This window comes from Suricata suricatta, chromosome 2, assembly GCF_006229205.1.
Source record: "Suricata suricatta isolate VVHF042 chromosome 2, meerkat_22Aug2017_6uvM2_HiC, whole genome shotgun sequence".
Taxonomy (NCBI): domain Eukaryota; kingdom Metazoa; phylum Chordata; class Mammalia; order Carnivora; family Herpestidae; genus Suricata; species Suricata suricatta.
The window spans coordinates 110,351,300-110,364,631 of NC_043701.1; the positions used below are offsets into that span (position 1 = coordinate 110,351,300).

Consider the following 13,332-nt stretch of genomic DNA (forward strand, 5'->3'; position numbering starts at 1 on the left):
AAACAGATTCCAGATGTATTTTAAAATTTATAGATACCCTACCTTTCGTGACTATGTGCTTAAAGAAACATTTTTTTTTTTTGAGCAAAAGAGGCCCTAAATCTGTCTGATTTTATAGATTAAACAAAACAAAAGGAAGGATGTGAATTCCTGAAAACCAGACAGGGTTTCCTTTTTGTCAGCGTTGTTACTGATGAACCGTAATTACGTAAATCCTGATCATTCTGGATATCTCTCTGTTACGTGGTCTGGTTCTGTTTCTCTACTGTTGCCTAACGTTTAAAGTTTGAAACGGGAAGCGTGGGCTTTGTTTTAACTTTGAGTTTGGATGGCTGATACTGTAGAAAGAGTCTGGTCTTCTGGTCAGCCAGAGGTGAAAGTGGGCGCTTCCCAGCCTCAGTGTTGGTGGCTGTGAGGATTGTCCCAGAATCCAAATGGCAGCCAGGGGACCCTAACACCTGAGAGCAGGTAGTTTTCATCCATTTAAAAGATGAAAGAGAGATGTTTTTCTTGTACCCTGTGACCCTTGTTGTATATACCATTTCATCTTCTTGTCTACAGTAGGAAAGCAGGTTCACTTGAATGAGTGTAATTATGGAAAGTGTTTTTTTTCAGGTTCTGTTGCATTTTTGAACTACTTTGACTTCATTGTAAACATACAAATTTGATTGTATTTAGTTTACATGTCTTATTATATACATTGGCCATGCAAATACTCATTTTTTAACTTGGGAAATGATAGTCAACAATTCTGTGTATGCATATAACAGAATTTTGTGTTGTGTATGTTACATGCATACACAGAATTTTTCACCCAAAGGTCAATATTTATCTTATAATATTTGAGGTATTCTTTTTTTCCTCCAAAAGGGTCTCAAATGATATATTTGTTATAATTTATGCAGCCCAGTAATTTGATATTTTGTATCACATACTCATATAAATAATGTTGCCAGAGGTTTCAGTATTATGAACATTTTTATAAGGTAAGTTTTAGTTTGGGGAGTTAAATAAAATAGGACACACTTTCCTATATTTCAGCCAATGTAAAGTTTTAGGACATTGTCAGTGAAATGTTTGTTGGTTTCTGTAGGGGGAATGACCATTGCAATGAAAAATATGCCTTCGGTGCCCTTCATATTTCACTTTCTTGTATGTTACAAAAACCCCACAAAAATCAAAGGTGAATGTAGGAATGACCAAATACTCCCCATTCCTTTGAAGTCCTTTCAGGTAGCTGGGGAGAAGACCTGGGGAACAGGTTTCTGCTATGTTACCGCTGGAAATTGCTTTAATGTTACTATTCTTACTTTTGGTTTTTACTAAATATTATCTTGACCCTTAATTCTCTTAGGCTTTTCCTCTTTTCTTCTGTGCCATGGGCATTAGAAGCCAGCTATTTTGAGTAACTTAAGAAAATGTGCTTAGACTTTATAGAGTTTTGCCAGTGATTGGCCCAATTCATTCCATTCCTGACATAATCCTCTTGGTGACTTGCAAGGTGTGCTTGTAAACATGTGCCCTATTCAGTAGATTCACACACAGTATCCAGAATACCTTCTAGAAGTTCTCTCACAAAGTATTACTTTGTCAAAATTTGGGACTAGTTTGAAAATGAATTTTTTAAATGATTAAGATGTCATTCCTTAGAAAAAGCATTCAGCTGCTTCTTCAACTAGTGGAAATGAATATTAAAAATAATTGTATTTTCCAAAGTGTCTGTCAAGGATATACTTAATTTTATAAGAGGGGAATGAACAGAGCTGGTTTACTTACCAGACTAGAAATGATTTAATATTCCATTGTTGATAAATGAACTTTATTGCATTTTTTTAAAAAAAAATGTTTATTTTTGAGAAGCAGGACATGAGAGGGGGAGGGGCAGAGAGAGAGGGAGACACAGAATCTGAAGCAGGCTCCAGGCTCCGAGCTGTCAGCACAGAGCCCGACATGGGGCTTGAACTCACAAACTGTGAGATTGTGACCTGAGCTGAAGTCAGACACTTAACCGACTGAGCCACCCAGGTGCCTCTAATTTCATTTTTAATAATACTATATTATTAGTAGGATTTATTGGTACATGGGTATTAATTTACTTCATGGATTATCCAAATTGTCTTTATAAACAAGTCTGTGTAATAATGACCTTATCACAATATCTTTCTACTGTCAGTTTTCCCTGCTAGTATTTGAAGCCGAATATCCAGGTTAGGAAAAGAGCATAACTGACTTAGAGTTTACTAAGATTGATGAATCTAAAAAAAGTATCTTCAATTTATAGAATAGAAAAAACCTTATATTTTTTATGACCTTTTTAATGACCTTATATTAAAATAAGCTTACTTAATAAAATCATATAGAAATTCTTTATTTCCAAATTTTTTGTTTTTGATTCAATACATGATAAAAAGCTCCCAGTATAATTGTCTTTATAAGTAATTATCTTTGTTTCTTTGTTTCATTTTCTTTTTTCCTTTGACATGGGAAGCTTTAGGACATACATTTTTTTTACTTATTTATTTTAAAATGTATTTTAATTTTTCAATTTATTTTTGAGAGGGAGAGAGAGAGAGAGAGAGAGAGAGGGAGAACACTAGTGGGGGAGGGGCAGAGAGAGAGGGAGACAGAATCTGAAGCAGGTTCCAGGCTCTGAACTATCAGCATAGAGCCCTTTGTGGGGCTCGAACTCGCCAACCACAAGATCATGACCCGAGATGAAGTCAGATGCTTAACCACCTGAGCCACCCCAGGCGCCCCACAGTCTCTTTAGAGTTACATTTTTTCCTCTTTATAAAGTACTTTTTTTGCCTTAAATTCTAATTTGTTCAATAGCAACTTTACCATAACTTTTCCATTTGAATTTATATGCTTGGTGATTGTTGTCATTCATTTACTTTTAGTTCTTTAAAAAATTATTTGATTGTTAGGTATTTCTTGTCATCATCAGAGGCTGTCATTCTTTTGCACATCACCATGTTCACTGAAAGTCATGCGTATCGGAGCCTTGATTCCCTTCCTTACCTTCGTGAGTCCAAGGTTCAGATTCACATGACTCTCAGCTAACACTGCACTGTGCAAAACAAGGGTGGTCTGCATTTTGATATTTCTTATCGTCCCTGTCTGAAAGTTATTTCAAAAAGCAGATTTTAATGCTCATAACTTTGCTTTTTATCTTTTTTCTGCAACCTTAGTTTGTATATTCTGATTATTGCATTTTACTATTTTCCCCTAACCTTTTTAGAATTCTCCTTTTCTTGGTTTGTCTTTTTTGCTGATCAGTTTTTAATGATATAATTGTTCCACATTATTAAAATTCAATGCACAGGAATAGATTTTTTTCAAGTAAATATGTACTTTATATATATGAGCTCCAATTAATCATAGTTAAACATTGAGTAAATTACCACTATTTTTCAAGTCTGTGAGAATCCAACAAAAGTTTCATTTTTCCAACAGAAATTTTAAACTAGTGAATTCTAAAGTATTATTTAAACTTAAAATTTCTATTATAATTTCCATATCTGTGACTTGTGATTAGATGTTAACTTGGAACACAGGACCTTAGTCATTATTGCATACAGTAGTATGTAGTGTGAATGGTCATATATTTAAAGTTGAAATCCTTGAGTTAAATTTCACTCTTATTTACTTTTAGCTATGTAACATTGACTGTTCCTTAATCATTCTGTATAACCATTTGTTCTTTATGGAAAAAAATTAATACCAACATAAGATTTTTGAGAACATTAAATAAGGCGATATATGCAAAGCACAGTTCAATGTCCAACACATACATTTTAACTGCTCTTTCTCCTGTGACTGTGGTTGCTATTGGATCAAGTCTTAACTGTGTTTGTTAGGTGGAGTGGAAGCCACATAAGGTGGGGCCAGCCTTTCCGACTACGCCATGTCACAACAGGAAAATACTTGAGTCTCATGGAAGACAAAAACCTTCTACTCATGGACAAAGAAAAGGCAGATGTAAAGTCAACAGCATTTACCTTCCGATCTTCCAAGGTAAGACAGAAAGTATAATTTTGGATTGCATATAAGTATATTCCCACCACATTTCTTTTGATGTTAGATGTACAAAAAAAATGATGTGAGCACGTTTTACATGTATTTCTAAATTTCCAGTTTCTCTTTCTTTCCAGTAAAACTCATTTACTAAACCACTACAACCTGCTCAGGCGTCTCACCTGGTTTATAATTCTTTGGTTGTTTACATGGAATACGTTCATCTAGACGTAGGCACAGTTAGCACAAACCTTGTGCTGTTGTCATGTAACAGTATGATGGTAAAGCACATCAAAACTTACTCCTCAAAGACACATTTATTTACACACCTGCCCTTTTATGTAGTCCTTTCTTCTTATGTCTTTTGAATCATTTGTAGGAACAAGACTTCTTAGAAAACTCTTTATATCTCTAATGAGAACCCCTTTGAACCATATGATGAGTAGAATAGAAAAAAAAATACATGAGCACCAAAGTCAAGGTATAATGCTGGTGCTCCAACACAGCTGGGCCCCTCAGTACCTCATGGCTTGTCCCCAACTCATCAGTCCCACAATGCAGTGGATTCCCAGTCATGCTTCTGCAGAATAGCAAATGTCCTGAACAGTAAGGAGTGTCAGAAATGGTTGAAAAAATCATATGTGCAATTGACCAGTTCATTTTTAACATATATTTCTGTCCTTCATTCAATGAAGAATGTGAAACTTGAGCACAATGGTGGGAATGGGGCTGGATTACTGATTAGTTTTGTTGCAGATATATAGAACCTGATGCCCCTATTGTAGCTAAAGATATGTTTGGGTGAGTCCAGTAACTGAGAAAAGACAGTAGCCTGAGTACCCATCCCTTGTGCCATGCTGTTAGTTCTGCTTTGAGAGCATACAGAGTGGTGGAAGACACTCTGGACTCTTGAGTTCCTCAGAGATCTCTGGGAAAGACAGTGGTGTAGATCCCTATTATGTGTGATGACAATAGAGAGACAAAGCTGCTAAACATGAATGGAAAATTCCAGACAGGACCCTCATCTGTGTATTTACTGAATGGATATCGTAGAGGGGAATCTAAAAGGTATATCTTGTGGACTTCTGGTGGACATTTGCTCCTTGTCTCTGTAGTTGGGAAGCACAGTAGATCTCATTGTGAATGACCTTGGTGTTGATGGGCTTCTTTCTCAAGCTTAACTAAACAGAAGGGTGGGGAGTGTGCTAGTTTATCCACTAATCACATCACAATAAAAAAAAGACCAAAAAATCAGCTCACTAAAGAGGGATCCATTATCTAATTGTAGAAGCTCTTTTTAAGTAAAAAGAGATGGTTTCTATTAAAATGACATACAGGCTTAGTATAAAAAATTAGAAAAACTAAAGGGAATGCATGACATGCTAGGAAAATCTAATATAGCAAAATGTAATTTAGCAAAATAAAATTCCAGAAAAGTAGAACGTGAACAGTCATATCACAGTCAAAGACATTGGAAAAGTTTTCAAGCTATAGCATTTGCAAATCAAAAATCTAGCAACCACTGGAGGCAAAAGAGAAAAAGTGAAGGTTGTAGTAGGAAGTGTGCCAATTTCCTCCCATGAAACAGAAGAGCAAAGAATATTTTTTTTAAACCGGAAAATCAGGTATCAGAAATATAAGATATTTAACAGGGAAAAGGCAAACACTAAAGTATGAAATTTAATAAAATAAGGTGGTAGAAGAGAGGGAATTTGGTGAACAAAAGAGGAAAATATTACCATTGTCATCGTACATAATCTAGTCCAGTAGAAAAGAGGACAAGGCAAGGGTACCTGGGTGGCTCAGTTGGTTGAGCATCCAACTTTGGATCAAGTCATGATTTCACTGTTCCTATGCTTGAGCCCTGCATCGGGCTCTCTGCTGTCAGCACAGAGCCTGCTTCGGATCCTCTTTCCCCTTGTCTTTCTCTACCTCTCCCCTGCTCTTGCTCGCTCTCTCTCTCTCTCTCTCTCAGAAATGAATAAAAATTAAAAAAATTTTTTAAAAGAGGATAAGGCAAAAAGAATAGGGTATGCACAGCCACTGAAACCCTCAGTCAACAATGACCATGGGCCATGTAGCAAACAACTAGAAAATAAATCAGTATAAAAACAGAAAATCTAAAATGTGACAGGTAGAGACCCAAGGCATTTGCCTTATCAAAACATAAAAATGGGCTAAAATTACAATTTGAAATACAGATTTCATATTGGATCATGAAGTATAAATAATGCTGACATTAGGAGACACCTCTAGAACAATTTTATCTGGAAAGTTTGTAAATTACCAGATGGCTAATTGGATACCAAAAAAATACAAACCAGAACAAAGCAGGATATCTGATTTAATATAAGATGAGGATAAATTCACGCAAATGAAAGCACCGAGTGAGAAAAAGAAGGATACTTCATAGTATCAAAGAGCAGAATTCACTGAGGATGTAAACAGTTACCAAATCTTTATCCAAATAAAATCTCACAGTATTAATATTCAGTATGCAAAACCTACAAGAGATACAAGAGCAAAGAAACAGGAAAACTACTGGTAGGAGACATGAAGTCTTGGTTTCTCAGTTCGTGATAGGTAGACAAAAAGTAACATATGGAAGATGTAAATAACATGTAATAAGGGATATATACATATTCCACACCACTGAGGGCCTTAGAGTATCTGAGCCTGGAGAGCCTCCCCAGGGACCCTGCCATTAAGTGCACATTCATCACTCAGGAATGTCTGAGGGCTGATTTGACCTGGGCTGGGAGCTGGGAAACACAAAGGGACCCTTCCTTCCCCCACTTTTTGTTGTTGTTGTTGTTGTTGTTTTTATTTTTACAGATGGTAATTGCTACGTTTCTGTGACCTCTTGTAAGTCTGCCAATAGAGATGAGCATACTCCATAATTGATCTTACTAAGTATCAGGAGTCCCATTTTACAGGTGGGACAACCTAGGAGGAATGAGTCACTTGTCCAAGTCATTGGGTTGGGAGTGTGGAAGAGCCAATGGATTGGAGGGTGTCTCTGTACCAGACCCTTGTGTGGGGTGGGTTTAAATAACCACAATGTAGCTCCAGGCTTGGAATTCAGAGCTGCCTAATTGCCTCATCCCCCTTTCTCCCTTGCCCTGCTGCCACAAGGGCCTAGGTGTGCCCTTCACCTTGGAGGGCCTCCCACAGCTGAATCACCACCACACCCCTCCATAGGCTCTCAGGCAAAAATTTGCTTTTGCTGTAGAAATATGAATACTGAGCTCATCTTTCTGTTTTCATTTCTTCTGGAACCAACATATTCCTGCTGTCTCTAAGAATCTTACTGCTGTAGAAATCTGAACACTGATACTGCCTTCCCCCTTTTGTTTTTTCTATAGCAATCCTGATTATCCTGGATGTAAATGGATGCCTGTGGCAAAATGGGCTAGGTTATTCAAATGAATATTAAAAATATAAAAGAGAAATATATATATTTTAACATTCTTGCATACGGATAGCCATGGAGCTAGCAATTTAATTGTTTTTAATGGGGGGATTGTCTTACTAAAATAAAATAAAACCTATGCAGGTAAGTTTCATCATTCTTTATTATGGCAAAAGCTTAGAAAAGACTCAGATATTCAACAAATATAGTTGATATTTAAGTGGTATTAGCTATTAGAATATACTGATCTGGAACAATATCATAATATTGTTGAGTTAAAATAAAAAACAAATTATAATGTAACTTAAAATTTTTATTTATTTTTTTTACTTAAAGAAAGAAATCCTTGGGGTGCTTGGGTGGCTCAGTTGGTTAAGCATCCAACTTTGGCTCAGGTCATGATCTTGCTGTTCATCAGTTCGAACCCCACGTTGGCTCTGGGCTGACACCTCAGAGCCTGGAGACTGCTTCGGGTTCTGTGGCTCTCATTCTCTCTCTGCCCCTCCCCTCTTCACATGCTATCTCTCCTTCAAAAATAAATAAACCTTAAAAAATTAAAAAAAATTAAAATCTACGATGAAAATTGTTTTGCAGTTACATAATAAAGAAGCATTGAACTTAGAACCAACTAAAACAGAATAAAAAGTCTCTAATTATAGGTGAAATTATTTTTAAAATAAAGCATTATTTTTATATTGTCAAAATTTTAGAGAAAATAGTGTATATCGATTCTTTCATCCCTCCATTCATTACCACACTTAAACATAACCCCTGGTCTTTGAAATAAATACTGGGTTCACTTAAAGCTGTATCTGTGATGGAATACTAACCTTCATATAAGACTGCCATCAAGATTAACGATTATGGATCAAATGGCAGAAATAGAACAGAACATTTTCAAGATGTACTTTTTATTTTTTCATTAAAAATTTTTTTAACATTTATTCATTTTTTTAAATTTTTTAATGTTTTATTTATTTTTGATACAGAGAGAGACAGAGCATGAGAGGGGGAGGCTCAGAGAGAGAAGGAGACACAGAACTGGAAGCAGGCTCCAGGCTCTGAGCTAGCTGTCAGCACAGAGCCTGACGCAGGGCTCCAACCCAGGAATGTGAGATCTGACCTGAGCCAAAGCTGGAGGCTTAACAGACTGATCCACCCAGGCGCCCCACATTTATTCATTCTTGAGAGAGCGTGGGCAGAGGAGGAGCAGAGAGAGAGGGAGATACAGAATCTGAAGCAGGCTCCTGGCTCTGAGCTGCCAGCACAGAGTCTGACGCGGGGCTCAGACTCATAGACTGTGAGATCATGACCCGAGCTAAAGTTGGACCTTACCTGACTGAGCCATTCAGGTGCCCCCAGAACGTAGTTTTTAGTATGTCATTTTTACTTGGACTTTTTAATTCTTGGTTCAAAAATTTTTAAGATGTTTTAAAATATACACACTTGTGCAATGAAAATAAGCACAACAGCTAATAATTTATTATATGCCAAGTAACGTACTAAGCACCTTAAGTGTGTTATCTTGTTTAATCCTAGATCAATCCTAGGAAGCTTAGATACTTTTTCAATTTTAATTTTTAATTTTAATTTTTTAATTAAAATTTTTTTTATTTTAGAGAGAGAGAGCACAAGCAGGGGAGAGAGGATGGGGTGAAAGGGGCAGATGGAGAGAAAGAGAGAGAGAATCTCTCTTTTTGGGCTTTATCCCAAGACCCTGAGATCATGACCTGAGCTGAAATCAAGAGCCCTTTGCTCAAATACCTGAGCCACCCAGGAGCCTCATCATTTTTAATCTTTATTATGCAGATGGGAGACTGTGGCTTGGGTGAATTGTGTGACAGTTCCAGATTTTGGATGCAAATACTAAAACTAAAACCTTCTTTAATAAGAAAATTAAATATTTAATAATAATAATAATAATAATAATGGCAGATAGAAAAGATATGTTGCTCATTTGTGATCATCTGACTATTATGATTATTTAGTGATTGATTAAATATGTAAAATGTAAAAATAAAGTGGAGAATTTTTTTTCCTTATCAAAAATAGTTATGCAAAGTTATCAATGGAGATGGATTTTGTATCTAATTGGGATTAAATTCAAAATAAATTTTTTTCGGTTACCCTTTTTTAAAAGTGGTGATAGCATAATAGAAAATAATGACAGGTATCATTTTACAGAAAATAGAGAAATTCAGTAATAGTTTTTTGCTGATCCTTTCTTGTGGCAGTCCGTACTAGAATGAGCTCACTGGAACCTTTTGTGGTCAGGTTAAGGTATTTCAGTCAAAGTTCAAGCAGAGGAGTGGAGCCAGCATGAGACATGTGTATGTTAAGGGAGTTTTATTATGTGGATTTGCTTTATGAGATTGTGAGGGCTGGCCTAGTAAGCCTGGAGTCCATCATGCAGGATCATGATTGGGCTAGAACCCCATGGGCACTAGCTGCTTAGGGAAAGCCTAAGCCTTCTTTAAAGGGTTCACCTGATTAACTGTCACTCACCCTGGATATTTGTTCAATGTCAGTTGAATAAGAACCTTAATTACATCTGCAAGATCTTTTCACCTTTGCCACATAACATAATCTAATCACAAGTGCTGTCCCATCACACACACTGACCCAACAACCCACCCTCAAGGGGAGGGGGTTATACAAGATATTAGAGGGTTTCTCCTGAGTCCCTGAGGCACTGTGACCTTGTTTGCTGCTAGGGAAGTCCCTCAATGATCCTTCTAGCACAAGACATGTTTTAAAGCCTTTCTCTCCACAAGCACACCCACCAGTGTTTCTTCGTGATATTTCTAAACACCAGCGATAAAGAAAGCTTTGTATTTTTTTTAATGTTTATTTTTGAGAGAGAGAGACAGACAGACAGAGCATGAGCAGGGAAGGGGCAGTGAGAGAGAGGGAGAGACAGAATCCAAAGCAGGCTCCAGGCTCTGAGTCAGCACAGAGCCTGACATGGGGCTCAAACTTACAAACCGTGAAATCATGACCTGAGTTGAAGTTAGATGCTTATCCTACTGAACCACCCAGATGCCCCAAAAGCTACGTATTTTTTACACCCCTGCTTTGGATTGATCATACTTGGTCTGGTATATTGGTCCTAGTAATTTCTCTGACCCTGTTGCATTTTTAAATTCAGCATTTCTCAGTGACCAGCTCTTTGAGGTGTGGTACCATAAAGAAGCAAAGATATATATATATATATATATATATATATAATTGACCTTGAGCTTTTAGTTTTCCTAATTTTAACCATTATGTGTTTAATGGGGAACTGTCTATTACAAAAACAAACACTCCATCTTCTAAGGATAAAGGCTTTTTTCTTCCCCTTCCTATTAGCCGCTTGGTAGAATAATTTGGATGGATTTAAGGATGATTTAATTGGAAGAATCTCACTGCACTACCTAGTTCATATAATAAGAACTTAACCCTACATGTCTACTTTAAATTTCCTAATGAACCCCATTTGATATATGTAATGCCTGTATACCTCTTCATATGGACAGTTCAGAAATAGTTTTGGCTTTACTAGTCAGTTTCATATCCCCACTGCCAAAATGTCACTTAATATTTTTTATGCTAATCTTTTTTACTTCTGGAACTCTTTCAGTATTCATTAGGAAATCAGATTTTCTAAGCATTCATGAGTGGAATTATTTGAATATTAGGATTAGGAGTAGTTTCTGAAGAGGTATGTAAATTTATTTCCAAAACTTGACTCATTCATTTAGCAAATCTTTATTGAGAATCTGGAATTTGCAGATGCTTTTCTGCTCCTGGGATATGGGCCACTGAGGTGAAGGAACCAGACATATGATTCCTGCCCTTGAAAAACTAATTAACAGTTAGTGGGAAAGAAGACATTTGAGAAGTAATTTCAGTGAAGTGCCAATCTCTCTCTCTAGTTCAAGTATTGTGTGTTATGGTTGTCCATAAATCACAAGAAAAAATGTCCAAAAGATCACTTAACAGTAAAAATAGAAGTCTTTTCAATAACTCTAGGCTGTGTCAAAAAGAGTTGTATTCTTTCTGAGCATTTTTATGGTCCTCAAATCTCATGATTATTCTTTATAGGATGGAATGTTAGACTATTTAAAAATGTATGGGTGTTCATGAATGCTAATAGGATCTAAACATTTCCACAATTAAATAAAGAAGGTATGGGAATTAAATTTTTATCTAGTCTTTTGAGGAAAGTTTCAACATAATGGCAAAGTACTTACTATGTCAGGATGCTTTTAAAAGCAATCTGATCTTGGGGCACCTGGGTGGCTCAGTCTGTTGAGTGCCCACCATTCGCTCAGGTCATGAGTTCATCTCATCTCGTGGTTCATGAGTTCAAGCCCCTCATCAGGCTTGCTCCTGTCAGCCTGTCAGTGCAGAGCCTACAGAGTCCACTTTGGATCCTCTGTCCCCCTCTTTCTCCCCTTCCACTGCTTGTGTTCTCCTCAAAGTAAGTAAATATTTAAAGCATAAATAAATAAGTAAAAGCAATCTCATCTTGAGATTAGAAAATTTCTGCTTATCTGCTTTCAACTTCATTGACTCCTTAGTCAGTAATTCCAATTTGATGTTAAGCTGCTCCAGTTAATTTTATATTTCAATTACTGTTTTCATTTTGCCATTACATTTCATTTTATGTAATTTATATTTCTCACCTGAGCTTCCCATCATTTTATTCATTATGCATGTATTTTCCTTTATGTCACTGAACACATTTTATATTTATAATGGTCACTTTAAAGTCCTTGTCTGCCAGGGTGCCTGGGTGGCTCAGTCAGTTGAGCATCTGAGTCTTGATTTCGGCTCAGGTGGTGGGATCAAGCCCCACATTGGGCTCTGGGCCGAGTGTGGAGCCTGGTTAAGATTGTAGAAGAATGAAATTAGGCCACTTTTCTTACACCATTCACCAAAATAAACTCAAAATGGATAAAGGACCTGAATGTGAGACAGGAAACCATAAAAACCCTAGAAGAGAAAATAGGAAACAGACTCCTTGACCTCAATCACAGCAGTTTCCTCCTCAATACATCCCCAAAGGCAAGGGAATCAAGAACAAAAATGAACTATTGGGACCTCAGCAATATAAAAAGCTTCTGCACTGCAAAGGAAACAGTCAAAAAAAAATGAATAGGCAACCGACAGAATGGGAAAAGATCGTGGCAAATGGCATATCAGATAAAGGGCTAGTATCCAAAGTCTACAAGGAACTCACTAAACTCCATACCCGAAAAATGAATAATCCAGTGAAGACATGGGCAGAAGATCTGAATAGACACTTCTCCAAAGAGGACATCCAGATGGCCAATAGGCACATGAAATGATGCTCAGTGTCACTCATCATCAGGGAAACACAAATCAAAACCACACTGAGATACCATTTCATAATGGTCAGAGTGGCTCAAATGAACAAATCAAGAGACTATCGATGCTGGCAAGGACATGGAGAAACAGGCACCCTCCAACACTGTTGGTGGGAATGTAAACTGGTACAGCCGCTCTGGAAAACAGTATGGAGGCTCCTCAAAAAACTATCAATACAATTCCCTTATGGCCCAGCAATAGCACTGCTAGGGATTTACCCAAAGCATACAGAAATGCTGATGCATAGGAGCACATGCACCCCAATGTTCATAGGCACTGTCAACAATAGCCAAATCATGGAAAGAGCCTAAATGTCTATCACCTGATGAATGGATAAAGATGTGGTGTGTGTGTATATATATATATACACACACACACACACACACACACACACACACACACACACACAATTGAGCACTACATGGCAATGAGAAAGAATGAAATCTGGCCATTTGTAGCAAAGTGGATAGACCTCAAGGGTGTCATGCTAAGTGAAGTAAGTCAGGCAGGGAAGTACAGATACCATA

General features: G+C 37.0%; 1 protein-coding gene across 1 annotated transcript in view; it reads left to right on the forward strand.

Moving 5' to 3' along the window:
- RYR2 (ryanodine receptor 2) overlaps positions 1-13,332 on the forward strand; it is a 526,329-nt gene that overhangs the window by 149,405 nt on the left and 363,592 nt on the right. Inside the window, exon 12 of the mRNA XM_029919427.1 lies at positions 3,861-4,017. Within this exon, the coding sequence (XP_029775287.1) occupies positions 3,861-4,017 (157 nt within the window). The remainder of the gene's footprint in view (positions 1-3,860; positions 4,018-13,332) is intronic.